Raw genomic sequence first — 27,313 nt, forward strand, 5'->3', positions numbered from 1 at the left:
GTGAGATGAGTGCAATTGTGCAGTAGTTTGAGTATTCTTTGGCATTGCCTTTCTTTGGGATTGGAATGAAAACTGACCTTTTCCAGTCCTGTGGCCACTGCTGAGTTTTCCAAATTTGCTGGCATATTGAGTGCAGCAGTTTCACAGCATCATCTTTCAGGATTTGAAATAGGTCAACTGGAATTCCATCACCTGCACTCGCTTTGTTCATAGTGATGCTTTCAAAGGCCCACTTGACTTCACATTCCAGGATGTCTGGCTCTAGGTCAGTGATCACACCATCGTGATTATCTGGTTCGTGAAGATCTTTTTTGTTACCATAATATCCTTACTACCAATGAAGTTTTATGCTGGGGAGTTGTATTGATTTCTTTGTGTAGCTCATGAGTGTGTAGTCAGCTGTCAGTTTCTATACTGTATTTTTAAGGCTCATCCATGATGTTAGCAAGGCTGCAGTGCTTTTCTGTCTTGAATCAATTTATCTTCAGTTTACTATAGTTCTGTTAAGACTAGCCATATATTTACAGAAAAGAATGAGTTTACCATGCACATTACTTAAATTTAGTTTCAGTGTCCTTACATCTATAAATAATACTTGGCTTTCTTCCCTGTTAGATGACATATCTCCTATCTTTGTTAAATGAGAACCAGCTATCTATGCCTACATCCTACCCTTAGCCATACACCATTGAATTGTTTAAATTTAATTAAATAATCAGAGTATAATTGCACACAAAAAACTGCATACTTAGACTGTACAATTTGATAAATTAAAGGAGTTATACAAAAATTAAAGAGCATATTGCATGTTTCCACTTCTGTATAATTGGATAGTATAATTTAAAGCATATCTTTAAATGCTTTGTTACATAATTATGAGAAATTTCAGTTCCTTGAGCCTCAGTTTGCATATTTCTGAAGGTATTGTGGGGATACTAAGCCAAACTTCACGTGGATGCTCTGAGAAATAAATGAAAGGTGTAGTTCATTTTTCATTTCAAAGAATACAAGGGTAAATGTTGTATCTGATTATCTGTGTGCTTGTATGCATTTTTCTTTCAAATGAACACAATTATACACACACATATACACACATGGACACAACTGTTAATTCCTCTGTGTTAAAAGGAAACCTGAGAGAAATAGAAATGAAAACAATGAACATTTTGGGAGTTCACTGGTGATCAGGTGGTTAAGAATCCGCCTTCCAATGCAGGGGACATGGTTTCAATCCCTAGTCAGGGAAGTAAGATCCCACATACCACGGGGCAACTAAACCCATGCACCACAACTAGAGCCCACATGCTGCAACTAGAGAAACTTACAAGCAACAACTACTGAGATTGCTTGCTCTCGAGTTCATGCACAGCAAATAAAGAAGTTTGCACACCACAACAAAGAGCCTGTACACTGTAGAGACCCACCCAAAAAAGGTTGAATATTTGAATTATCATGAAGCAGAAGAATGTAGAGATATAAACACAAAATTTTAAAGTACAATAGGTGATCTCAGCTTGCATAATGGGTGCGTTTTCTATCATAATATCACAAGGCACCCTGGTCAGGCAACATTTACAATTATGTAATGAGGAGTTCAAAATCACTGCAGATGGTGACTGCAGCCATAAAATTAAAAGACGCTTACTTTTTGGAAGGAAAGTTATGACCAACCTAGACAGCATATTGAAAAGCAGAGACATTACTTTGCCAACAAAGGTCCGTCTAGTCAAGGCTATGGTTTTGCCAGTGGTCATGTATGGATGTGAGAGTTGGACTGTGAAGAAAGCTGAGCACTGAAGAATTGATGCTTTTGAACTGTGGTGTTGGATAAGACTCTTGAGAGTCCCTTGGACTCAAGGATATCCAACCAGTCCATTCTGAAGGAGATCAGTCCTGGGATTTCTTTGGAAGGAATGATGCTGAAGCTGAAAAGCCAGTACTTTGGCCACCTCATGCAAAGAGTTGCCTTATTGAAAAATACTCTGATGCTGGGAGGGATTGGGGCAGGAGGAGAAGGGGACGACAGAGGATGAGATGGCTGGATGGCATCACTGACTCAATGGACTTGAGTCTGAGTGAACTCTGGGAGTTGGTGATGGACAGGGAGGCCTGACATGCTATGATTCATGGGATCGCAAAGAATCGGACATGACTGACTGACTCTACTGAACTGAACTGAATGAGGAGTTCACAGTATCAGCTAATGAAGTAGAAGATCTTCAAATTGATTTAAATGGTTTTTTTTCCCTATGTACGGTTTTCTACATAAAATGCCCTTATTCAAGGCCAGCTCATGAATACATTGAGAAGTTTAAAATAAATTCTTGTAAACAAATTTTATTAAATAAATGTCTATATTAGATTCATATTGCTGTTGTACAATACTGCCAAATAAGTTTCTTAAAATAAGAAAATATATGCTTTTATAGTTCAGGTGTCAAAAGCTTTAAATGAGTCTTGTTGGGCTAATATCAAATGTTGGGGGTGGCAGTACAAGATGGCAGCATAGAAAAATCCTAAACTCAAACCCATGGACACCCCTAATCTACAGCTACGTGTGGATAAATTTCCTCAGAAAACTACCTGAATCTCTGTGCTGCTGTGCTGTGCTTAGTCACTCAGTTGTCCCCAACTCTTTGTGACCCCCATGGGCTGTAACCTACCAGGCTTCTCTGTCCATGGGGATGCTCCAGGCAAGTATACTGAAGTTGGTTGCATGCCCTCCTCCAGGGGATCATCTCACCTCAGGATCAAACTGAGGTCTCCTGCATTGGAGGCAGATTCTTTACCATCTGAGCCACCAGGGAAGCCCATGAATACTGGAGTGGGTAGCCTATCCCTTTCCTAAAGGATCTTCCTGACCGTGGAATCAAACTGGTGTCTCCTGCATTGCAGGCAGATTCTTTACCAGCTGAGCTATCAGGGAAGCCCCAGCTGAACATCTGCTCCACAACAAAGGATAATAGGACCACATCCACATGGCAGAAGAGGCAGAGAAGTAGTCTCTTCAAAAACCCCACCCCCAGCATAGTAACCCACAAATAGGCTGGATTTCACATTTACAGGGATCTTTTCCTGGTTACTCAGACGGTTAAAAGTCTGCCTGCAGTGAGAGAGACCCAGGTTCAATCCCTGGACTGGGAAGATCCCCTGGAGAAAGAAATGGCAACCCACTCCAGTATTCTTGTCTGGGAAATCCCATGGACAGAGGAGCCTGGCAGACTACAGTCCATGGGGTCATGAAGAGTTGGACATGACTGAGCGACTTCAATTTTTCCTAAAAGATGATAGTTTAGTGCCATACATTTTATGTGTCAACCCTTGGAACCTGCACCAGAAAGACAAGTCACCAAATATGTGACAATAGGGCTTATTTCCAGAAGACCCCGAAGTCAGTGTGGAAGGGAAAACTTGGGATAAAGTGCTAGAAGTTTGGAACTCTAGAAGGCAGAAGAGTCGTGGAGAAGGATTAGTATAAACAGGATTCACCTGACTTCTAACTTGGTGTCTTGGGAACAGAAAATCATTACGAGAAACTTCTCTCTAGACCAGTTCACTGGGAGAAATCACATGCTTAAGGATGGAGTAACAGGGGGAAATGTCCCTAATGACCAAATCTAGGCATCCATAAATATCTCACATGCTGCAGTCCTTCTGCTTCTGCCACCTCAGAGTAGAGGAGACATGCTCATTGCTTTTGGAGTCCTGCATCTGCAAAGGGGCTTTAGTTCCTCTTGTGTCTTGTCTGAGAACACAGCTTCAGACTCCATCATAAACCATCCTTAAGGAATTCAGACTTCCACACAAGATCTTCCTTTCAAAGAACCTAACTAGGTGGGTCTAAGGACTCACAGATACTTCAGGTAAGATTCAGAGAGAATGGAAGATGAAAAATTTTACCCTAGGTCACAAGAGATTCTCAGGAGACTAGTTCAGAGCCAAGACTTGGACATGTTTGTTTGTTGGTTGGCTAATTTATTTATAAGTACTTCATTAGTGGATTTTCAGGTGGCACAGTGGTAAAGAATCTGCCTGCCAGACTTTAATTATATTTCACTTAATTTTTTTATACTGCCATATGTAACCTAGTTTTGTTTCCACCTCATTTTCAATTTTTTTTCCATATATGTGTACACATTTATGAAAACAAAAATGTGAACCAAGCAGAGGAGATTCTTGCTCATGTGGATATTATAATAGAGAAAACAGAACACAGTAAAATAAATGCATGAATAACATAACATCCTTGGGAATAATTCATCTGAAGAATGGAGACAGTTGCGGCAAATGCAGTATATTATGGAGTGTGAGCTGGGGAGAACTTCGCATGATGTATAAGGAGCAGAACCTGGACTAGTGTCAAAAAGGAAGCCTACTGGATATGTCCGAAAGGAAAAAAAAAAAAAAAAATTACAGCCCAAGAGTAACAAAGAAGAATTACACAGAGAAAAATAAGAGAAAGGCCAACCTTATTCACTATTGGACCATATGAAAACTAGTGTGGTAAATAAATAGGAATAGGTACAGGATTAAAAATTAGATCAGGGACCTGACACTGATGACATGATGAAGCAAGTGGAGCAATAAAGGTCCAGTGGTCTGTGCTCCCTTGAATCCAAGGTACTTCAGCACCCAAACAGCTCCCTCTTCTCTCTGAAACCTGGCTCCTCTGTTGGGCTCTCTATTCATATTGATTTTCCCTCAGTAGCAGGAACTGCCCTTTTAAAAGTTTTCTTGCCTTTACTGCAGTGGATTCCAGACTTTTTGACTAAGTCCCAAAGTAAGATATGCCTTTCACATCATGATCCTGGGGTGATTGCAAAGAATCAGACGTGACTCCACAATTGCACATGCACACTAGCATGTCTGTATAGACAAACATAGACAAACACACATATCCACACACAGACAGGTACCTACCCACGCATATGACTGAGCAAAGATGGTCAGAAATTATTTTGTGTGTATCCTTACTAGTTATGATACACTCTGATACTTTTTGTGTGTTTCATTTATTACATTCTATTTAATTTTTGCAAACCATAGTTAAAACCCCCAATGGGACCTAATCTGAGAACATGAAAACATTCCTCTTGCTTCTTCTCCATGCCTATTCTAGTATTCCCCTGCACCTTTTCTGTCTCTCATTGTCTTTTATTAGCAGCAATTTTTGTGAGGCCATATTCTTTCAAGTCCATGCAATATATATTGAATTAGTTACAGTTCCCCACTAAATCTGCTCAGAATGGGGTAGGGAAAAGGTGGTGAATGTGTAAAATATTGCTGCATGTGTCAAGGTTCTCACAGTCTAGCAGGGGAAAAAGACATGGGATTAAATAAAAGTTACAGAGAGAAGAATAGCCCCACCACAGTGCTGTGTGTGTGTGTGTGTGTGTGTGTGTCTCTGCGTGTGTGTGTGTGAACTTGTGTACACCAAAATGTTCCCCTGAAAATACAGATGACAGAATGTCAACCAAATATTAAAACAAAAAGTGGATTGATTTTTGTGCTCAGGATTCCTTGGAGATAAAATTAATAAGGTGCAAAGAACAACTTGTGAATTACGGACTCCCTGTACCTTAGGGTCGGAGAAGGCAATGGCACCCCACTCCAGTACTCTTGCCTGGACAATCTCATGCATGGAGGAGCCTGGTAGGCTGCAGTCCATGGGGTCACTACGAGTTGGACGCGACTGAGAGACTTCACTTTCACTTTTCACTTCCATGCATTGGAGAAGGAAATGGCAACCGACTCCAGTACTCTTGCCTGGAGAATCCCAGGGACGGGGAAGCCTGGTGGGCTGCCGTCTATGGGGTCGCACAGAGTCGGACATGACTGAAGCGACTTAGCAGCAGCAGCAGCAGTACCTTAAGGTTGAGTAGCAGCAGAAAGGTCACTTCATTCCTTAGCATCCTCTGGCCCCCTCTCTCATCACTCTCCCTCTTGTATCTTCCCCTTGGGAAACTGGCTTCTTTGGAGCCTGAATATCTGAAACAGGTGTCTCCTTCAGGGCCTTTGCACCAGCCATTCCTTCTACCAGGCAGGCCTCTCTTTCTTGAGATCTCTGTTCAAATGTTACCTACTTTGCCAGCCTACCTGAACACCCAGTAAAGAATAATACCCCAGCCTCTCTCCATTATGCCCCCTTTTCCTTCATTTTACCTGTCACCATTTAACATGTTATATGATTTTGTATTTGCTAACATTATTTCTCCATCATCCAATTATAGGAACTTTTGTCTCTCAGCACACTCTACCTCTTGCTTTGAAGCTGGTAAGTACTCAATTTATGAGTCCCAAAGGATTGACAAAAATCTCATTAAAAGTATGCAATACCTGAACTCTTGGGGAAATGTCTGCAAAAGAACAGGAATTTGTAATCAGAGATGGAACAGGGAATGCCCTGAAGGGGAAAGATTTCACACCAAAATTATAGGCATTGATTTCATGACTGCAAAATATAAATTGTATCATTTGACTATGCCAGTAATGCTCATTTTTGTGAAAAGTGGTCATATCATTTTGGGGGGTTTAATTCCAGGTCATTCCCTCCACCACATGGAGCCAGAGAATGATACACATATTTCAGAATTTCTTCTCCTTGGAATATCAGATGAACCAGAACTTCAGCCCCTCATATTTGGGCTTTTCCTCACCATGTACCTGATCACTGTGTTTGGAAACCTGCTCATCTTCCTGGCCGTCAGCTCAGACTCCCACCTCCACACCCCCATGTACTTCTTCCTCTCCAACCTGTCCTTTGTAGACATCTGCTTCATCTCTACCACCATTCCAAAGATGATGTGGAATATCCAGATGCAGAGCAAAGTTATCACCTATGAAGGCTGCATCAACCAGATATACTTTTTACTACTCTTTGCAGGGTTGGATGACTTCCTCCTGACTGTGATGGCCTATGACCGGTTTGTGGCCATCTGCCACCCCCTGCACTACACAGTCATCATGAACTCCCGGCTCTGTGGACTGCTGGTTCTAGTGTCATGGATGATGAGTGCCCTGAATTCCTTGATACAAATCTTAATGATGTTGCGGCTGTCCTTCTGTAGAGTCCCGGAGATCCCCAACTTTTTCTGTGAACTCAATCAGGTAGTCCGAAGTGCCTGTTCTGGCACTTTTCTTAATGATGTGATGGTGTATGTTGCAGCTGGGCTGCTGAGTGGTGGTCCTTTCATTGGTATCCTTTACTCTTACTCTAAGATAGTTTCCTCCATACGAGGAATCTCATCAGCTCAGGGGAAGTACAGAGCATTTTCCACCTGTGCATCTCACCTCTCAGTTGTCTCCTTATTTTATTGTACAATCCTAGGAGTGTACCTTAACCCTGCTGATGCACACAACTCACACTCAAGTGCAATAGCTTCAGTGATGTACACTGTGGTCACCCCAATGCTGAACCCCTTCATCTACAGTCTTCGGAATAAAGACATAAAAGAGGCTCTGAAAAGATTCATTGAGCAATAAAAGGACAAACTCTTCTGCAGCTAATAAGTGGATCCAGAAATTGCCATTCTTCCATTAGACTGTGAATATTTAATTTGTCTTTTCTATTGCTTCCTTAATTTTACATTTTTTGACTTCAACTTCTGTTTATATGTAAATAATTCAGTTTATTAAGCTTTCCCATTTATTTCATTTTCCTGCTTTCACATATTTTCTTCCAAACTTATATCAGAAATATGTGCAAATTCCCTTTTATTTCTTGAGTCTATGTGAATTTAAGAATAGTATCTTTTCAAGTGACATATATCATTTCAAGTTTTTTTCTTTTATTTTTCTAAAAGAATAGTTAGAAGTTGTATTACTCATATTGAATAAGCTCTACTTGGCACCTTCACTATGTAATTTAAGTAACTCACTTTATCAGGCCTTTTCTTCTATCTCATACAGAATAATGACTGAGAACCACTGACCTAGAGCAAGAGAACTAGAAAATTCTCATGTTCTAATCACCACACACACCTTACTCACTTCATAGCTTTGGGTTTTCTTTATTTTAAAAATTTAATTGGAGGCTAATTACTTTACAATATTGTAGTGGTTTTTGCCATACATTCACATGTATCAGCCCATGGGTGTACCTGTGTTCCCCATCCTGCACCCCCCTCCACCTCCCTCCCATCCCATCCCTCTGGGTCATCCCAGTGCACCAACCCTGAGCACCCTGTCTCATGCATTGAATCTGGACTGGTGATCTATTTCACATATGATAATATACATGTTTCACTGCTATTCTCTCAAATCATCCCACCCCCGCCTTCTCCCACAGAGTCCAAAAGTCTGTTCTTCACATCTGTGTCTCTTTTCCTGTCTCACATACAGGGTTATCGTTACCATTTTTCTAAATTTCATATACATGCGTTCAGTTCAGTTCAGTCGCTCAATCGTGTCCAGCTCTTTGCGACCTCATGATTCGCAGCACTCCAGGACTCCCTGTCCATCACCAACTCTCGGAGTTCACTCAGACTCACGTCCATCGAGTCAGTGATGCCATCCAGCCATCTCATCCTCTGTCGTCCCCTTCTCCTCCTGCCCCCAATCCCTCCCAGCATTAGAGTCTTTTCTAGTGAGGCAACTCTTCGCATGAGGTGGCCAAAGTACTGGAGTTTCAGCTTCAGCATCATTCCCTCCAAAGAAATCCCAGGGCTGATCTCCTTCAGAATGGACTGGTTGGATCTCTTTGCAGTCCAAGGGACTCTCAAGAGTCTTATCCAACGCCACAGTTCAAAAGCATCAATTCTTCGGCACTCAGCCTTCTTCTCGGTGCAACTCTCAGATCCATACATGACCACAGGAAAAACCATAGCCTTGACTAGACGGACCTTTGTTGGCAAAGTAATGTCTCTACTTTTGAATATGCTATCTAGGTTGACTATACTGTATTGGTGTTTTTCTTTCTGGCTTACTTCACTCTGTATAATAGGTTTCATCCACCTCATTAGAACTGATTCAAATGTATTCTTTTTAATGGCTGAGAAATATTCCATTGTGTATATGTACCATAGCTTTCTTATTCATTCGTCTGCTGCTGGACATCTAGGTTGCTTCCATGTGCTGGCTATTATAAACAGTGCTGCAATGAACATTGGGGTACATGTGCCTCTTTCAATTCTGGCTTCCTCAGTGTGTATGACGAGCACTGGGATTGCTGGGTCATAAGGCAGTTATATTTGCAGTTTTTTAAGGAACCTCCGCACTGTTCTCCATAGTGGCTGTACTAGTTTGCATTCCCACCAACAGTGTAAGAGAGTTCCCTTTTTTCCACACTTTCTCCGGCATATATTGTTTGTAGATTTTTGGATAGCAGCCATTCTGACTGGAGTGAGATGATACCTCATTGTGGTTTTGATTTGCATTTCCCTAATAATCAGTTTAATCACCTCACCCTTCTGAACCACAGTTCTGCAAATTTAGAATGAAGCTTATAATTGTACATCCTCATAAGATGTTCTGTTGCAAAGTAACAAATGAGACAACAGATATAAGATGCTAAGCTCAGTCCATGGTGCATTAAAAGATCCATGTGGATCTCTTATCATTACCAAGTTTTTTATGATTAAAGAATTAAACCCTAGCTTTTTACTTGTGTTAAAACAGAAAACACCTAATTGATGTGTCAAAAGCGTTTTGAAGTCAGGGATTATTTTACCTATGTTTTCATAGCAAAGGAACACAGCTCTATCCATTATGGAGGAGGAAATAATAATTTTCCGGATATCTCAAGAGCTGCATTCCCCATCACAAGATAGTGCTTTTGGAACCAAGGGACCTAGTCCAGACAGGTTCCTCAGACTTAGATTTGGAGGACACTTTGACTCAGGGTTGCAGAAAGTGTCAGTGTTAGAACTCTGGAATACAGGCGTGTTCATGGAGTAGTAATAAGAATTGGATACACTTGACTTCTAACCTGGTCTCCTGGGAATGACCAATCAGCTGAAAAAATTCAATTCTGTCCAGACAAGTTCCCCTGAGGAAATGATGTGTTTGAAGATTGAGGTAATAGTGGGAAATGTGCTGAACATGTATAATGAGCAGATAAAGCAAATACACAGAGCTATAAATATCTCCACTGCTGCAGTGTCTGAGTAGCTCCACCTTGAGCTGAACGGGGCATGGTTTTGCATTTGGATTCTTAAGTATGGTTCAGAGACCCACGCTTCACTCTTTCCTTCTTTCTTGTCTGGATTCAGAGCTTCAGTCTCCACCATCAACCCTTCAGGAGAAATTTGGATTTCCACACAGAGACCTTCCTCTCAGACTTCCTATCTGGGTGAGTCTGAAAGCCTAGCAGGAGAAAGTCAGAGAGGATGAAACCCAAAAACATTTACCTGAGGTCACCTGAAAGCCCAAACTGCTGGTCCAGAGCCAAGTGTGTCTTAATAATTTATAATCAATTTGTTTCATATGTAAAAAAGACAAGTGCCTATTGCATTCAGCAGTTCAAGAATTGTTGATAATTATGTGATGGGGATGAAAACCTAGTTAGGGGACACTCAATAAGAAATGGCAGGCACAGTGGTGTCAGTAAACTTTGAATATTTCCAAGGATATTCGCAGTTTAAGAGAGTAGGGAAACATACTATTTGGTCAAGAATGACTTGCAGTGAAGTGATGACATTTTATGTATTTATTTTTGATTTTTGAGATGGGGTATATTTGAGCATGTTCTATATTCATAAAGAAGATCCAGATCAATGGAATAGCTACTACCCAGAAGCTTACAGTTCTTAAGACACATTTCATAGAATCTTTTCTCACATTGAGTATTCACTTGAAAAAAATTGAATTTAGTATACAGAGTCACATTATGCTAAAAGGCTTAATTTTGCATTAGGTTTGTTACCTGGGAGGCTGAATATATTTGGGGGGTGATTAATCATTTGCTTCTCTATTACATAATATCTATGCACATTGTTTCATATACTGGCATTTGAGTGTTATTGTTTCTTTCTTTTTTGCTCTATCATTTCCTCTGTAATTTTATGCATACCTTTATGAAGGCAACAGAATGTATAAAACAGGTGAGGTCTCTGATTATTTGGATCTAACATTTTAATGGAGAAATATTTCAGAATAAAATAAACGCATATATTGCAAAGTGTCATCTGATACAAATCACATGAAGGAAGGGATAGGTTCTGTGGTGTTTATAGGATTTTGTAGGGTATACTATGAGGAGTTTATCACAGGTGGGACAAGTCTCAGAAACAGAAGTAGAGTGTGACCAAGGGGTTTGCCATCAAAAAAAAAAAAAAAAGAAAGAAAGAAAATCAAAGCACGGGAATAACAAAAATGCCACTTAAGAAAAGTGATAGGGAACTTATGTACTGGCTAAGCAGTGAAGAATCCACCTGCCAGTGTAGGAGACATGGCCCAATCCCTGATCCAGGAAGATCCCACATGTTGTGGAGCAACTGAGCCTGTACACCACAACTATTGAGCAAGTGATCTAGAGCCCAGGAGGTGCAACTACTCAAGCCCACACACCCTAGAGCCTGGACTCTGCAATGGGAAGTCACAGCAATGAGAAAGCCGTACCACAACTAGAGAGCAGCCCCTGCTTGTTGCATTTAGAGAAAAGTCCGCACAGCAATGTAGACCCTACACAACCAAAATTAAATAAATAAAATCTTTTTTAAAAAGAAAGAAAAGCAATAGAAGGGAAAGTCTCATTCACTACTGGACCATATAAAAATAAGTGTGGACAAATACACAGAAATAAATATGGAATAAAGAATTGACCGAGGGCCTGATGTGGACACGGTAGTGAGGCACTGGAGGAATAGAAGTGCAGTCTGTGTGTGGGCCCTTGAGCCTGAGGTCACTTCAGCCCCACACTGCCATCTGCTCCTTCTGCAATCTGCTCTTGCCTTGTACTCTATTTATACTGTTTCTCCCTTGGCAGGGACTGGTCTCTTATAAATGTCTTCTTGCATTTATCGCAGTGTATAAGAAACTTTTTTGACTCTGTCCCAGCTAAGACATGCCTTTCATATGTGATCTAACCATACCTGCATGCATGGGCATGAACATACACAAACACAGGCTTCTGAACAAAGAGAATCAGAAAAATCCTACTGTATGTGATGCAGTCTGACAGTTTAATTTTGCATTTTATTTTTTCTATGCTATTTTATTTTTACAAACTACATAGTCTGAAACTCTAATAGGTGTGAATCTCAGAATATGGGAAACGTTTCTCCAGCATGTCTTTGAAAACTCTGTTAATGTTTCCCTGGACCTTTTTGGAGATTTCTATGAGAACATGTCTTTTTCATTCTTTCATGCAGTATGTATTTATTCAGGTACTGCTCACAACTAAACAAAATCTAAGGAGTTGAAAAGTATGGCACTTATAGTCTAGCAGAGAATAACAGATGCAGAATTAATTAAAACCTCATAATGATAATCCTGTATCTAAATGACTATAAATGAAATCCCGTTTTCTGTACAAATTTTTTTAAAAAGAGGAGAATTCATGAAAGAAACGATCTGAAAAAGAAGTCTGAAAAAAGAAGATGGTGTTTTGGAGATAGGGAGGGGTGAAAATTCCAAATAGAGTGGTTGATTCTCTAAGGAGGTGCATATAAGTTCTGAGTCTTGAGCCTGTGGCATCAAGTGAAGCTGTGACTCAAGTTGAATATTCATGAGATTGATGTGAGTGAAGGCAGCACAAGGCTGAAGTGGTGATTCAGTCACAGAGAGTCAAGGCTAGGATTTGAAGCTGTGGAATTTGGGGCTTGTTTCACAGTGGGGAGTCACAGGGAGAGAAGGAAGTCAGGGAGTTGGTTGTTTTGAAGCACAGCTGTTCCCTCTAACTAGCACACACTTCTACCCAGAGAGACTCATGTCTCCTTTTTTCTCTTTCTTGAAGTCTCTGATCAAATGTTTTCCAGGCTACCTGAACACGCAGTAAAAAATAATACCCTCATCAACTCTCTTCTTTATACTTGATCTATTTTCCTTTACAGCACTTGTCAACATATGATCATTTGTATGAGTTTTTAAGTTTTTTCCTTATATGTTTTCTCCACCATTGAACTACATGATCTGTTGTCTCTCAGCACCCTCTCCTCTTTCTCCAGAATTCGGTAGGTCTTAAATTTGTATTCCCTCAAATGCATAACAAAATCCCTCATTACGAATGTAGAATACTTGACTACTGGGGGGAAAAGCTGACTGTAAGATAGGCTTTCCTATTTGGAGATGGCACAGGAAATTGGCTTGAAGGGGAAATTTCTATACAAAGTCATGAATATTTTTTGAATGCAAAATATAAATGTTAGAGTTCACCTATGTTTGCAATGCCAATTTTTGAAAAACTAGTCATGCTATTTTTTGTTTCTAGGAAGTCATTTGCATCACATGGAACCCAGAAATGAGACACCAATTTCAGAATTTATTCTCCTGGGATTATCAAATGAACCAGAACTGCAGCCCCTCATATTTGGACTTTTCCTTTCCATGTACCTGATCACTGTGATTGGAAACCTGCTCATCATCCTGGCTGTCAGCTCAGACTCCCACCTCCACACCCCCATGTACTTCTTCCTCTCCAATCTGTCCTTTGTAGACATCTGCTTCATCTCCACCACCATCCCAAAGATGTTGAAGAACATAAGGACACAGAACAAAGTAATAACCTATGAAGGCTGCATCATCCAGATGCATTTTTTCATACTTTTTGCGACATTGGATGCATTTCTCTTGACTGTGATGGCTTATGACCGCTTTGTGGCCATCTGCCACCCCCTCCACTACACAGTCATCATGAAACCCTGAGTCTGTGGACTGCTGGTTCTGCTCTCCTGGATCATGAGTGCTCTGAATTCCTTGATACAAAGCGTAATGGTGTTGTGGCTGGCCTTCTGTACAGACTTGGAAATCCCCCACTTTTTCTGTGAAGTTAATCAAGTGGTTCAACTTGCTTGGTCTGACACTTTTCTTAATGACCTGTTGATGTATTTTGCAACTGGGGTGTATGGTGGCATTTCCCTCACTGGAATTCTTTACTCATATTCTAAGATAGTTTCCTCTATACTAGGAATTTCATCTGCTCGGGGGAAGTATAAAGCATTTTCCACCTGTGCCTCTCACCTCTCAGTTGTCTCTTTATTCTTTTGTACAGTCTTGGGAGTATATCTTAGCTCTGCTGCTACTCGCAGCTCACAATCAAGTGCTGTTTCCTCGGTGATGTACACTGTGGTCACACCCGTGCTGAACCCCTTCATCTACAGTCTGAGGAATAAAGACATAAAGAGGGCTCTGAAAAGGATCATTGGGATGGCAGCTATATAAGGACCAGTTTTATCGGGGCTGGAGAAATGCCTGTGATTTTAGGGCTCAAAACCTCAGAGCCCAATTCTTTGATCAGGTTGCTGAAGTAGAACTTGATCTTTCTATTTATTTCCCCAAATTTCCATTTCATTGAATTCAAGGCCTCTACATTATATTACCAAATGAAATTATATACTGGGGAATTGTACCAACTTCTATTGTGCTCCCCATGAGTGTGTAGTCAGCTGTAAATCTCTCTACATAAGCATCTGAATGCAGAGTTCCAAAGAATAGAAACAAGAGGTAAGAAAGCCTTCCTCAGGAATCAATGCAGAGAAATAGAGGAAAACAACAGAATGGGAAAGACTAGACATCTCTTCAAGAAAATTAGAGATACCAAGGGAATATTTCATGCAAAGATGGACTCGATAAAGGACAGATATTGTATGGACCTAACAGAAGCAGAAGATACTAAGAAGAGGTGGCAAGAATACACAAAAGAACTGTACAAAAAAGATCTTCATGACCAACATAATCATGATGGTGTGATCACTGACCTAGAGCCAGACATCCTGGAATGTGAAGTTAAGTGGGCCTTAGAAAGCATCGCTACAAACAAAGCTAGTGGAGGTGATGGATTCCAGCTGAGCTATTTCAAATCCTGAAAGATGATGCTGTGAAAGTGCTGCACTCAATATGCCAGCAAATTTGGAAAACTCAGCAGTGGCCACAGGACTGGAAAAGGTCAGTTTTCATTCCAATCCCACAGAAAGGTAGTGCCAAAGAATGCTCAAACTACTGCACAATTGCACTCATATCACATGCTAGTAAAGTAATGCTCAAAACTCTCCAAGCCAGGCTTCAGCAATATGTGAACCGTGAACTTCCAGATGTTCAAGCTGATTTTAGAAAAGGCAGAGGAACCAGAGGTCAAATTGCCAACATCCGCTGGATCACCGAAAAAGCAAGAGAGTTCCAGAAAAACATCTATTTCTGCTTTATTGATTATGCCAAAGCTTTTGACTGTGTGGATCATAATAAACTGTGGAAAATTCTGAAAGAGATGGGGATACCAGACCACCTGACCTGCCTCTTGAGAAATCTGTATGCAGGTCAGGAAGCAACAGTTGGAACTGAACATGGAACAACAGACTGGTTCCAAATAGGAAAAGGAGTACATCAAGGCTGTATATTGTCACCCTGCTTATTTAGCTTATGTGCAGAGTACATCATGAGAAACGCTGGGGTGAAAGAAGGACAAGCTGTAATCAAGATTACCGGGAGAAATATCAATAAACTCAGATATGGAGCTGACACCACCCTTATGGCAGAAAGTGAAGAGGAACTCAAAAGCCTCTTGATGAAAGTGAAAGTGGAGAGTGAAAAAGTTGGTTTAAAGCTCAACATTCAGAAAACGAAAATCATGGCATCCGGTCCCATCACTTCATGGGAAATAGATGGGGAAACAGTGGAAACCGTGTCAGACTTTATTTTTCTGGGCTCCTAAATCACTGCAGATGGTGACTGCAGCCATGAAATTAAAAGACGCTTACTCTTTGGAAGGAAAGTTATGACCAATCTAGATAGCATATTCAAAAGCAGAGACATTACTTTGCCAACAAAGGTCCGTCTAGTCAAGGCTATGGTTTTTCCTGTGGTCATGTATGGATGTGAGAGTTGAACTGTGAAGAAGACTGAGCGCCAAAGAATTGATGCTTTTGAACTGTGGTGTTGGAGAAGACTCTTGAGAGTCCCTTGGACTGCAAGGAGATCCAACCAGTCCATTCTGAAGGAGATCAGCCCTGGGATTTCTTTGGAAGGAATAATGCTAAAGCTGAAACTCAAGTATTTTGGCCACCTCATGCGAAGTGTTGACTTATTGGAAAAGACTCTGATGCTGGGGGGGATTGGGGACAGGAAGAGAAGGGGATGACAGAGGATGAGATGGCTGGATGGCATCACTGGCTCGATGGACGTGAGTCTGAGTGAACTCCGGGAGTTGGTGATGGACAGGGAGGCCTGGCGTGCTGCGATTCATGGGGTCGCAAAGAGTTGGACATGACTGAGCAACTGAACTGAACTGAACTGAAATGATGTTGAGTAAGGATGCCATGCTCTTTTGTCTTGAATCGGTTTATGGTTATTTCTGTATCTATGCTGATGTATTTACAGAAAAAAAATGAGTTTTTCATGCGAATTACTTATATTTAATTTCAGCATTTCTATATCCATAAATGACATTTGACTTCCTTCTCAGTTAGAAGACAACTCTCACCAATGTTAAGTGAGAATCAACTGCCTAGGCCCTAGATTCAACCCTTAGCCATTCACCATCGAATTCTTTTCCCTTTAATTAAGTTATTGGGATATAATTACTCAAATAAACTGCATATTTAAAGGGTACAGTTTGAGGGGCTTCCCTGATGGTCCAGTGATTAAAAATCTGCCTTCCAATGCAAGGGACACAGGTTCAATCCTTGGTCTGGGTACTAAGATCCCACATGCCACAGGGCAACTAAGCCCCTGCACCTCAACTAGAGAGCTCACATGCCACAGCTAGAGAAAAGCCTGCACACCATAGTGAAGAACCTGTGGAGTCTAAATAAGTAAATAAACAAAAAGTGTATGATTTAATGAAATAAAAAGCTATCCAAAACCGAGAACATAATGCCTATTTCTCTTTGTGTTTAATTTGACAGTGCACATAGCTTTACATGCTTTATTATGTAATTGTGAAAAAATTTAAGCTCCTGAGCCTGTTTCCTTGTTTATGAACGTGTTGTGAAATACTAAACAAAACTTCATATGGATGCTATGAGAAACAAATGAAATGTGTGGACATTTCTTTCTTAATCCAAAGAAAACAGCTAAGGGCTAAAGTTCATTTCTGTGTGTATACATTTTTTTCTTTCAAATAAACACTGGAGTACACATGTGTGCATGCACACAGACATCTTCTCTGTGGAAAGGAAATGAGAGAAATTGGGAAAGAATGGAAATGAAAATAATGAACATTTGAATTAATATAAAGTAAAAATATAGAAATATGGACACAAAAATTTAAAGTGAAATGAGTAACCTCAATTTGATGTGAATTACTTTTCCTACCTCAGTGTCACAAAAGAATCACAGGAAGACAGTTGACATTTACATGTATAAAATAAAAAATCCATTGTATCAGTTAATGAGGCAGAATATCTTCAAATTGATTTAGTATGTTTTTTACTTAATATGGGCTTTTATTTACTTAATATGGGTTTTTGACATAACATGCCCTTACTCAAGCTAAGCTAATGAATGGAGAAGATTAAATTTTATTCTTGCAAACAAATTTTATTAAATAAGTGTCTACATTTGACTTCTAGTCCAATTGCAAAATACTTCCACGCTAGTTGCTTAAATAAACACATTTATTCTCTTGGATGTCAGAAGCCTAAAATGAGTCTTGTTGGGCTAATATAAAATATTTGGGTGACAGTTCAAGATGGCAGCATAAAAAAAAAATAAATAAAACAGAAAGGGCTCAAATAAATCAGAAATGAAAGAGGAAAAATTACAATTAATATCACAGAAATGCAAAGGACCACAAGAGACTACTATGAATATTTATACTAACAAATTGGACAACCTAGAAGAAACAGAAACATTCCTACAAAACAAACATTTTCCCAAGAGGGAATTATGAAGAAACAGAAAATATGAATACACTAGTTACTAGTAAGGATATTGAATCAGTAATCAAAAATCTCACAACAAACAAAAGTCCAGGACCAGAAGCTTCACTGATAAATTCTAACATTAAAGATTTAGTATCTATCTTCCAAAAACTTTCAAAAAAATCAAAGAGGAAAAATGCCTCCAAACTCACTTTACAAGGCCAGCATTGCTGCTGCTAAGTTGCTTCAGTTGTGTCTGACTCTGTGCGACCCCATAGACGGCAGCCCACCAGGCTTCCCCATCCCTGCGGTTCTCCAGGCAAGAACACTGGAGTGGGTTGCCATTTCCTTCTCCAATGTATGAAAGTGAAAAGGGAAACTGAGGTCGCTCAGTCATGTCCGACTCTTAGCGACCCCATGGACTGTAGCCTACCAGGCTCCTCTGCCCATGGGATTTTCCAGGCAAGCATACTGGAATGGGGTGCCATTGCCTTCTCCAAGGCCAGCATTACCTTGATTCAAAACCAGACAAGGGCAGTAAAAGAATAAAGAATTGTAGACCGATATCCTTGATGAACACACATGCAAAAATCTTCGAAAAATATTAGCAAATAATTCAAAAATATATCTAATGGATCATACATCAAGATCAAGTGGGACTCACTTCAAGGATGCAAGAATGGTTAAACATCCTCAAATCAGTCAAATGATACACCAAATTAACTAAAGGAAGGATAAATATCATATGATAATTTCAGTGTGCTGTGCTAAGTCGCTTCAGTCATGTCCATCTCTTTGTGACCCCATGGACTGTAGCCTGCCAGATTCCCTTGTCCATGGGACTTTCCAGGCAAGCACACTGGAGTGGGTTATCATTTCCTCTTCCAGAGGATCTTCCCAATCCAGGGACTGAAACTTTGTGTCTCCTGGATTGGCAGGTGGGTTCTTTACTACTAGCGCCACCTGGAAAGCCCAATCATTTCAACAGATGCAGAATAATCATTTGACAAAATTTAATGTTTAAGGGGATGACAGAGGATGTGGTGGCTAGATGGCATCACTGACTCGATGGACATGAGTCTGAGTGAACTCCGGGAGTTGGTGATGGACTGGGAGGCCTGGCATGCTGTGATTCATGGGGTTGCAAAGAGTCAGACACGACTGAGCGACTGAACTGAACTGAATGTCTGTTTATGATAAAAGCCCTCAACAGAGTGGGTACAGAGGAAGCATACCACCACATAATATAGGCTATAAATACAAGTCCACAGATAACATTATACCCAGTGGTGAGAAGATGAAAACCTTTCCCCTAAGATCAAAAAAAGAAAAGAATGCTCACTCAGGCCACTTTCATTCAACATAGTATTGGAAATCCTAGCCACCGTAATTAGACAATAAAATGCAATAAAAGAATCCAAATTAGAAAGGAAGAAGTAAAACTGTCACTATTTCACTTTTCACATTCATGCATTGGAGAATGAAATGGCAACCCATTCCAGTGTTCTTGCCTGGAGAATCCCAGGGACAGGGGAGCCTGGTGGGCTGCCATCTATGGGGTCACACAGAGTTGGACACAACTGAAGCGACTTAGCAGCAGCAGCAGCAGCAGCATTTACAGATAAAATGATACTATATATATATTTATATATTTAAAAATTCTAACAAAGAACTTTTTGAACTAATATATAAATTTCATGAAACTATGAGATACAAAATCAACATACAGATACCTCTCATGTTTCTAGACTCTAATAATGAATTATCAGAAAAAGAAATGTAGAAAACAATCCCATTTAAAACTGCATAAAAAATAAAATAACGGCACAATTTATGAAAGAGGGAAAAGACTTATACACTAAAATCTAGAAAACATGGAGGAAAGAAATTGAAGAAGTCACAAATAAATGGAAACATACCTTAAGTTCATGGATTGAAATCATTAATATTCTTAAAATGACCTAGATATTTTTCCAAAAAGGCATACAAGTGGCAAACAGACACATAAACAGATGTTTCAACAGCATTAATTACCAGGAAAATGCAAATCAAAACAGAAAGAAATCATGTCACATTCTTTAGAATGGCTATTATAAGAAAGATGAGAGCCTGAGAGCTTATTCATCCTGTAACTGAAAGATTTTACTACACTCTCCCTATTATCTCCACCCCCTACAACTTTTCTATGTAGTTACAAATATTTAGTCACGCAGTCGTGCCCAACTCTTTGTGACCCCTTAGCGGAGAAGGCAATGGCACTCCACTCCAGTACTCTTGCCTGGAAAGTCCCATGGATGGAATAGCCTGGAAGACTGCAGTCCATGGGGTCGCTGAGGGTGGGACATGACTGAGCAACTTCACTTTCACTTTTCACTGTTATGCATTGGAAAAGGCAATGGCAACCCACTCCAGTGTTCTTGCCTGGAGAATCCCAGGGACGGGGCATCCTGGTGGGCTGCAGTCTATGCGGTCGCACAGAGTCGGACACGACTGAAGTGACTCAGCAGCAGCGGAATATAGCCTCCAAGGGCTTCTGTCCATGGGATTCTCAGGGCAAGAATATTGTAGTGGGTTGCCTTTCCCTTCTCCAGGGGATCTTCCTGACTCTGGGGTCGAACCTGAGTCTCTCACACTGCAGGCAGATTCTTTACCATCTGAGCCACCAGGGAAGCCCAGAGTTACAAATATACAACCTGACATTTTTTTTTTTTAACTTTACAATATTGTATTGGTTTTGCCATATATCAACATGAATCCGCCACAGGTATACACGTGTTCCCCATCTTGAACCCTCCTCCCTCCCCATACCATGCCTCTGGGTCGTCCCAGTGTACCAGCCCCAAGCATCCAGTATTGTGCATCGAACCTGGACTGGTGACGCATTTCATATATGATATTATACATGTTTCAATGCCATTCTCTCAAATCATCCCACCCTCTCCCTCTCCCACAGAGTCCAAAAGACTGTTCTATACATCAGTGTCTCTTTTGCTGTCTCGTATACAGGGTTATTGTTACCATCTTTCTAAATTCCATATATATGCATTAGTATACTGTATTGGTGTTTTTCTTTCTGGCTTACTTCACTCTGTATAATTGGCTCCAGTTTCATCCACCTCATTAGAACTGATTCAAATGTATTCTTTTTAATGGCTGAGTAATCCTCCATTGTGTATATGTACCACAGCTTTCTTATCCATTCATCTGCTGATGGACATCTAGGTTGCTTCCATGTCCTGGCTATTATACACAGTGCTGTGATGAACATTGGGGTACACGTGTCTCTTTCCCTTCTGGTTTCCTCAGTGTGTATGCCCAGTAGTGGGATTGCTGGGTCATAGGCAGTTCTATTTCCAGTTTTTTAAGGAATCTCCATACTGTCCTCCATAGTGGCTATACTAGTTTGCATTTCCACCAACAGTGTAAGAGGGTTCCCTTTTCTCCACACCCTCTCCAGCATTTATTGCTTGTAGACTTTTGGATCACAGCCATTCTGACTGGCGTGAAATGGTACCTCATTGTGGTTTTGATTTGCATTTCTCTGATAATGAATGATGTTGAGCATCTTTTCATGTGTTTGACATTTTTTCTTATTGGAGGTTAATTGCTTTACAATGCTGTGGTCTCTGCCATACGTCAATGTGAATAAGTCATAATTTTATATATATATATATACACATACATTTATATCCATAAATGTATATACATATATTTATTATACCCTTCCTCTTGAATCTCCCTCCCACTCCCCCCTTCCACCTGTCTAGGTCATCACAGAGCACGAGGCTGGTCTCCCTGTGTTATACAGAAGCTTCCTGCTAGTTGCCTATTTTACACATGATAGTGTTTATGTATCAGTGCTGTTTTTTCAGTGGGTCCTATCCTCTCCTTCCCCCACAGTGCCCACAAGTCTGTTCTCTAACCTACATCCCCATTTCTTCTCTCTAAATAGGTTCATCAGTACTATTTTTTCTAGATTCCATGTATATGCATTAATAAATGATATTTGTTTTTCTCTTTCTACTTACTTCACTCTGTATAACTGGCTCTATGTTCATCCACCCCACTACAACTGACTCAATGCTTTCCTTTTTATAGCTGAGCTATATTCCATTGCATATATGTACCATATCTTCTTTTTCCATTCATCTGGGTAGTCTAATATTAATCTAAATTTATATGCATACACACACACACACCCCATAATATCATACAGAAAACCCAAATGAACTTTTTGGCCAACCAAATAAATCATGATGACTATTTTGAAAACACTGGATTGTACAATTGAAATTTGCTAAGACGGTAGCATATTTGCCATCTCTTCATGGTGAATAGATAGAGAAACAGTGGAAACAGTGGCAGACTTTATTTTGGGGGGCTCCAAAATCACTGCAGATGGTGATTTCAGCCACAAAATTAAAAGATGCTTACTCCTTGGAAGGAAAGTTATAACCAACCTAGACAGCATATTAAAAAGCAGAGACATTACTTTGCCAACAAAGGTCCATCTAGTCAAGGGTATGGTTTTTCCAGTAGTCAGGTATGGATGTGAGAGTTGGACTATAAAGAAAGCTGAGCAACACAGAATTGATACTTTTGAACTGAGAGTTTCTTGGACTACAAGGAGATCCAACCAGTCCATCCTAAAGGAAATGAGCCCTGAATATTCATTGGAAGGACTGATGTTGAAGTTGAAACTCCAATACTTTGGCCACCTGATGCGAAGAGTTGACTCATTTGAAAAGACCCTGAGGCAGGGAAAGATTGAAGATGAAATAAGGGGATGACAGAGGATGAGTGGTTGGATGGCATCACCAAATTAGTGGACATGAGTTTGAGTGAACTCCAGGAGTTGGTGATGGACAGGGAGGCCTGGCATGCTGCAGTTCATGGGGTAGCAAAGAGTCAGACACAACTCAGTGACTGAACTGAATGGAAGAGAGTAGAACTTAAATTTTCTCACACATACACACACACACAAAAACAAGATAAGTGTGTAAAGTAATCAGTGTGTAAGTTAAAGGAGAATTCCTTTCACAAAGTATACCTAAATCAAATCATCATGATGTACACTTCAAGTATCTTATGATTTTAAATATTAACTATACCTTAATAAAGCTACTTTTTTAAAGCTTCTTAAAAAATGATAAAGGAGAAATAACAAATGTTGGTGAGGATGTGGAGAAAAGGAAACCCTAGTGCACTGTTGGTAGAAATGTGAATGTGTACTGCCATTATGGAGAGCAGTATGGAGATTCGTCAAAAATTATAAATAGAACTACTATATTATCTATCTATTCAACTTCTGGGTATTTCTCTAAATAAAATGAGAGCATTAATTTGAAAATATATATGCAACCCTATATTCATTGCAGCATTATTTACATGGACCAAGACATGAAAGCCACCTACATGTCCATTGATGGATGAATGGATAATGATGTGAAATACACACACACACACACACACACAAAATGGCATACTACTCAGCCATAAAAAATAAAAATCTGGCCATTTGTGACAATGTGGATGGACCTTCCAGGTATTATGCCATACTAAATAAGGCAGACAGAGAAAGATAAATACAAGTATGATTTCACTTGCACATGAAATCTAAAAAACAAAACAAATAAAAAATGGACCAAAACTTATAGATACAAAGAACGGATTGATGTTTATCAGAGAGGAAGGGGATTGGGGTAGTTGGGCAAACTGGGTGAAGGCAGTCAATTGTAATATGACACATATTAGCTGGCTTACTATGCTGATTGGGCTTCCAGGTGATTCAGGGGTAAAGAATCTGTCTGACAAGCAGGAGACACAGATTCCATCCCTGGGTCAGAAAGATCCCCTAGAGGAGGAAATGGCAACACACTCCAATATTCTTGCCTGGGAAAACCCATGGACAGAGGAGCCTGGCGCACTGCAGTCCATGGGGTCACAAAGAGTTGACATGACTTAGCCACTAAACAACATTCTGCCTACTATACAGTCAGTTTTGTAAGTGTATCATTTTGTATCATTCAAGAACCCTTCTATAATAGAAACAGACACAGAATTAACCACAGCCTCTGAAATGAGTGAATACACTATTTCTTCAAAGTTAAATGCCAACACATTTTGGGGAAGAAGACCAAAAACTATCTACAACTAATTGTATCATGGGATCACAGCCTTGCTACTCAAAGAGTATCCACAGACCAGGACCTGTAGAGTCAGCATCATCCAGCAGCTTGTTAGAAATGCAGTCTTTGGACCCACCAGGACCTGCTGAATTAGATTCTGAATTTGTAGTAGGATTGTTGTTGATTTGTAGCTACAATGAAGTTAGAAAAGGACTGACTTAGAATAACTTTGCTATCCTTTATTGTTGCCATTTGAGGAAGCATGCTATTCTGGGGATGCTTTCCCACAGATTTTAGATGTTTGGCAGCATCATTTCAGATGTTGTCAAACACCCCAGAGGAAAATCCTCTATGATTCAGAACTACTGGTGTACAGTTTGGAAACTAGACACACCCTGACAGGTTTACAATCAAGGACCATCAAACACTCAGATATTAACTTTGGCTGTATCATTAAACTCCTCTAAGCTCCATTTCTGCAGTGGAGAATGGAGTTCTTAAATGTACTGCCTCACAGATGACACATCTGTAAATATTCAATCAAGCAATTCTTATCAGGCACTAAGATCAAGCTTTAGCACAAACTATTCAAGTATATTTACTATCATCAACAAATATTTTATAATGAAGGATTACATGAAAGCTCAGAACTAGAGATGTAAGTATGAAGTTCCTAAATGTTATGGCAAAAGTGTCATGAAGACAACATATGTAGTGTCCCAAGGTTGATTAACAAAAGAACTCAGTTCTTCCCCTTATTGAAAAAGAGAATAGCCCACCCGTACCCCATCATGAAATCCATTTACCACTTACGTGGCTGGCCTGTAGATCTCCTTAACACCAATGAACTGAAGTTGCTCCATGATGTCTGGGATACTTGCACATCGAGTAAGATTAATTCTTGGGTAATAAAGAAGGTATGAGAGACACAAAAAAAAAAAAGAAAAAGAGAATAGAAATGTCCTGAAGATTTAGAGTCTGTATCCCCATCATAAATCAAAACTTTGGAGATACAAGAGACCTAATTCAGACACTCAGTCTTAGACTTGAAGAAAACTTTAACTCAGGGTTGAAACAAGGTGCTAGGAGATTTAGAGATCTGAAAGGAAGGAAATTTTAGGGAGAAGGAGTGAAAAAACAAACAAACAAAAATAATGGATTCCCTTGACTTCTACCCTGATCCCTTGTGAATAGAGAATCTTTAAGGAAAATTTCCTTCCTTCCTGACCAGGTTTCCACAGGGAAATTATGTGCTTAGAGGTTGAAATAAAAAGAAATGTGCCTAATGAGCAGGTCTAGGGACCTATAAACACTAACATCTGCAGTCTCTCGGTGTGTGTAATCTTGAGCTGGATGGACACTTTATTTCCTTTGTTTGGAGTCCTAATCCTGATTGGGGTTGGGGGTGGGCTGTAGTTTCATCCCTTCCCGCTGTTTTGTCTGGGAACAGAGCCTTCATCTCCATCATTAGCCTTCCAGAGAAGAATTAAGACTCCTCCCTTGGAGACCTTCCTCCCAGAGTTCCCCCATCCAGGTGAGTCTCCGATCTAGATGATGGTACATGAGAAGGTCAGAAAGAAAAGAAGCCAGTTCAACTCAGCCCAGAGGCAAAAGATCACTGTGTCTGTCTGTTTGCTTGATTAATTAAAGTATTTGTGTCAGTGGCTAGGTAATATTTCACAGTGTGGCTATGCTACTCACACTTTCGATGAATGGCCTTTCATGCTCTTTATCATTAAAGTGCTATTTCATTCATGCCACAGAAATATGTTGAGATTTTAAGCTCAAACTGTGGTTCACATCAAGAAGGATTTTTCTCATGCAGAAGATTCTGAGCAATGTCCAGGAACATTTTGACTGTCTCACTGGAGAGAGTTGGGTGGAGGCCACAGAGGCTCTCAACATCTTTCAATGCACAGGACAAACAGAGCAACAGAGACTGATCTGACTGGGAATATCAGTAGTGTTGAGACTCAGAAAACTTGAGTTAGAGAATATCTGCACGATAACATTTATAGCTGTCCTCAGGTTGTTTCCCAAATCTGTAAGACTTTAGTTTTCTGGCAGCAAAATTAGCAACACTGCTTTTGCTACTGGTTTAAAAGTTCAAACCCCAAGCAGTGTGACAGGTCTTTACACTTATTTCTCAGGCTAATGGTTATGAAAGACATTTTTTTGTTTTTATAAACTGTGGCTCAGCTTCAGCAATTTACATATTTGATCCTCATTTTGACTTGCCTGTTATTACTATGTCATATATCATTTATCCAGTTTTCTCCAGTTATCAGCATTTCAAAAAATTTTATGGCAGAACCACTACAATATTGTAAAGTAATTAGCCTCCCATTAAAATAAATTTATATTAAAAAATAAATAAATAAATTTATGGATTATTATTTCTCAATTGACTTTTGGAGGATATTTTCATGATAAAATATTTATTTTATTTCAAAATATCTATCTTCCAACTTCTGAGTTTTTTGGTTTTCATTTTGCCACAAGTAAATTTTATGTATACTTTTCTAGAATGTTCATCTGAAATGTATTGGTCACTTTACACTAACATTGTAATACCTCATTTTTTGTAAAATGAGTGAGCTAGGACACCAACTTCATAATCTTTCAGATAACTAGTCATTCATGATTGATCTTTTGTTTTTGGTAAGTATTTGTTTAATTTTTTTTTACTTTTAATTAAACGGTAGTTGCTTTACAGTATTGCTTTGGTTTCTATTAAACATCAACATGAATCAGCTTCAGGCCAGATCTTATTTGACAATATAATCTTTTGCAACTAAATGGAAACATGACCTTGCCATTTGCTAAATGTTCAAAACTATTATGACTTAATTCCTGATCATTCAAAAATAAATAGTGGAACATCCACTATGTGCCAGGAAGTCCTCGGTACATTACACGTTATATTCTCTTCTATCAGGTCTTTGCTGCATTAAATATCAGCACATATTCATGCCATTAAATTATTGTTATTTTATATCACATTTCATTTAGTCTGATTCTTCATTCAATTTTGCTCACTACAGTTTTTAAAAACTTTTCACTCTAACCTGGTTTCAGTTCAGTTCAGTTCAGTTGCTCAGTCGTGTCTGACTCTTTGCAACCCCATGAATCGCAGCACGCCAGGCCTCCCTGTCCATCACCAACTCCTGGAGTCCACCCAAACCCATGTCCATTGAGTCTGTGATGCCATCCAACCATCTCATCGTCTGTCAT

The 27,313-nt window shown here is 39.8% G+C and overlaps 2 protein-coding genes across 2 annotated transcripts; both read left to right on the top strand.

Moving 5' to 3' along the window:
• Positions 1–6,558: 6,558 nt before the first annotated feature.
• LOC105001940 (olfactory receptor 7A17-like) lies at positions 6,559–7,482 on the top strand. The gene has a single exon (XM_010858382.1). It carries the CDS (start codon positions 6,559–6,561, stop codon positions 7,480–7,482), a length of 924 nt encoding a protein of 307 aa, XP_010856684.1.
• Positions 7,483–13,383: 5,901 nt separating this feature from the next.
• LOC105001941 (olfactory receptor 7A17-like) lies at positions 13,384–14,316 on the top strand. The gene is given in 1 exon segment (XM_010858383.1): positions 13,384–14,316. A coding segment is annotated over 1 exon segment (933 nt).
• The last annotated feature ends 12,997 nt before the right edge of the window (positions 14,317–27,313 follow it).

This window comes from Bison bison, unplaced genomic scaffold (genome assembly GCF_000754665.1).
Source record: "Bison bison bison isolate TAMUID 2011002044 unplaced genomic scaffold, Bison_UMD1.0 scf7180017864386, whole genome shotgun sequence".
Lineage (NCBI taxonomy): Eukaryota > Metazoa > Chordata > Mammalia > Artiodactyla > Bovidae > Bison > Bison bison.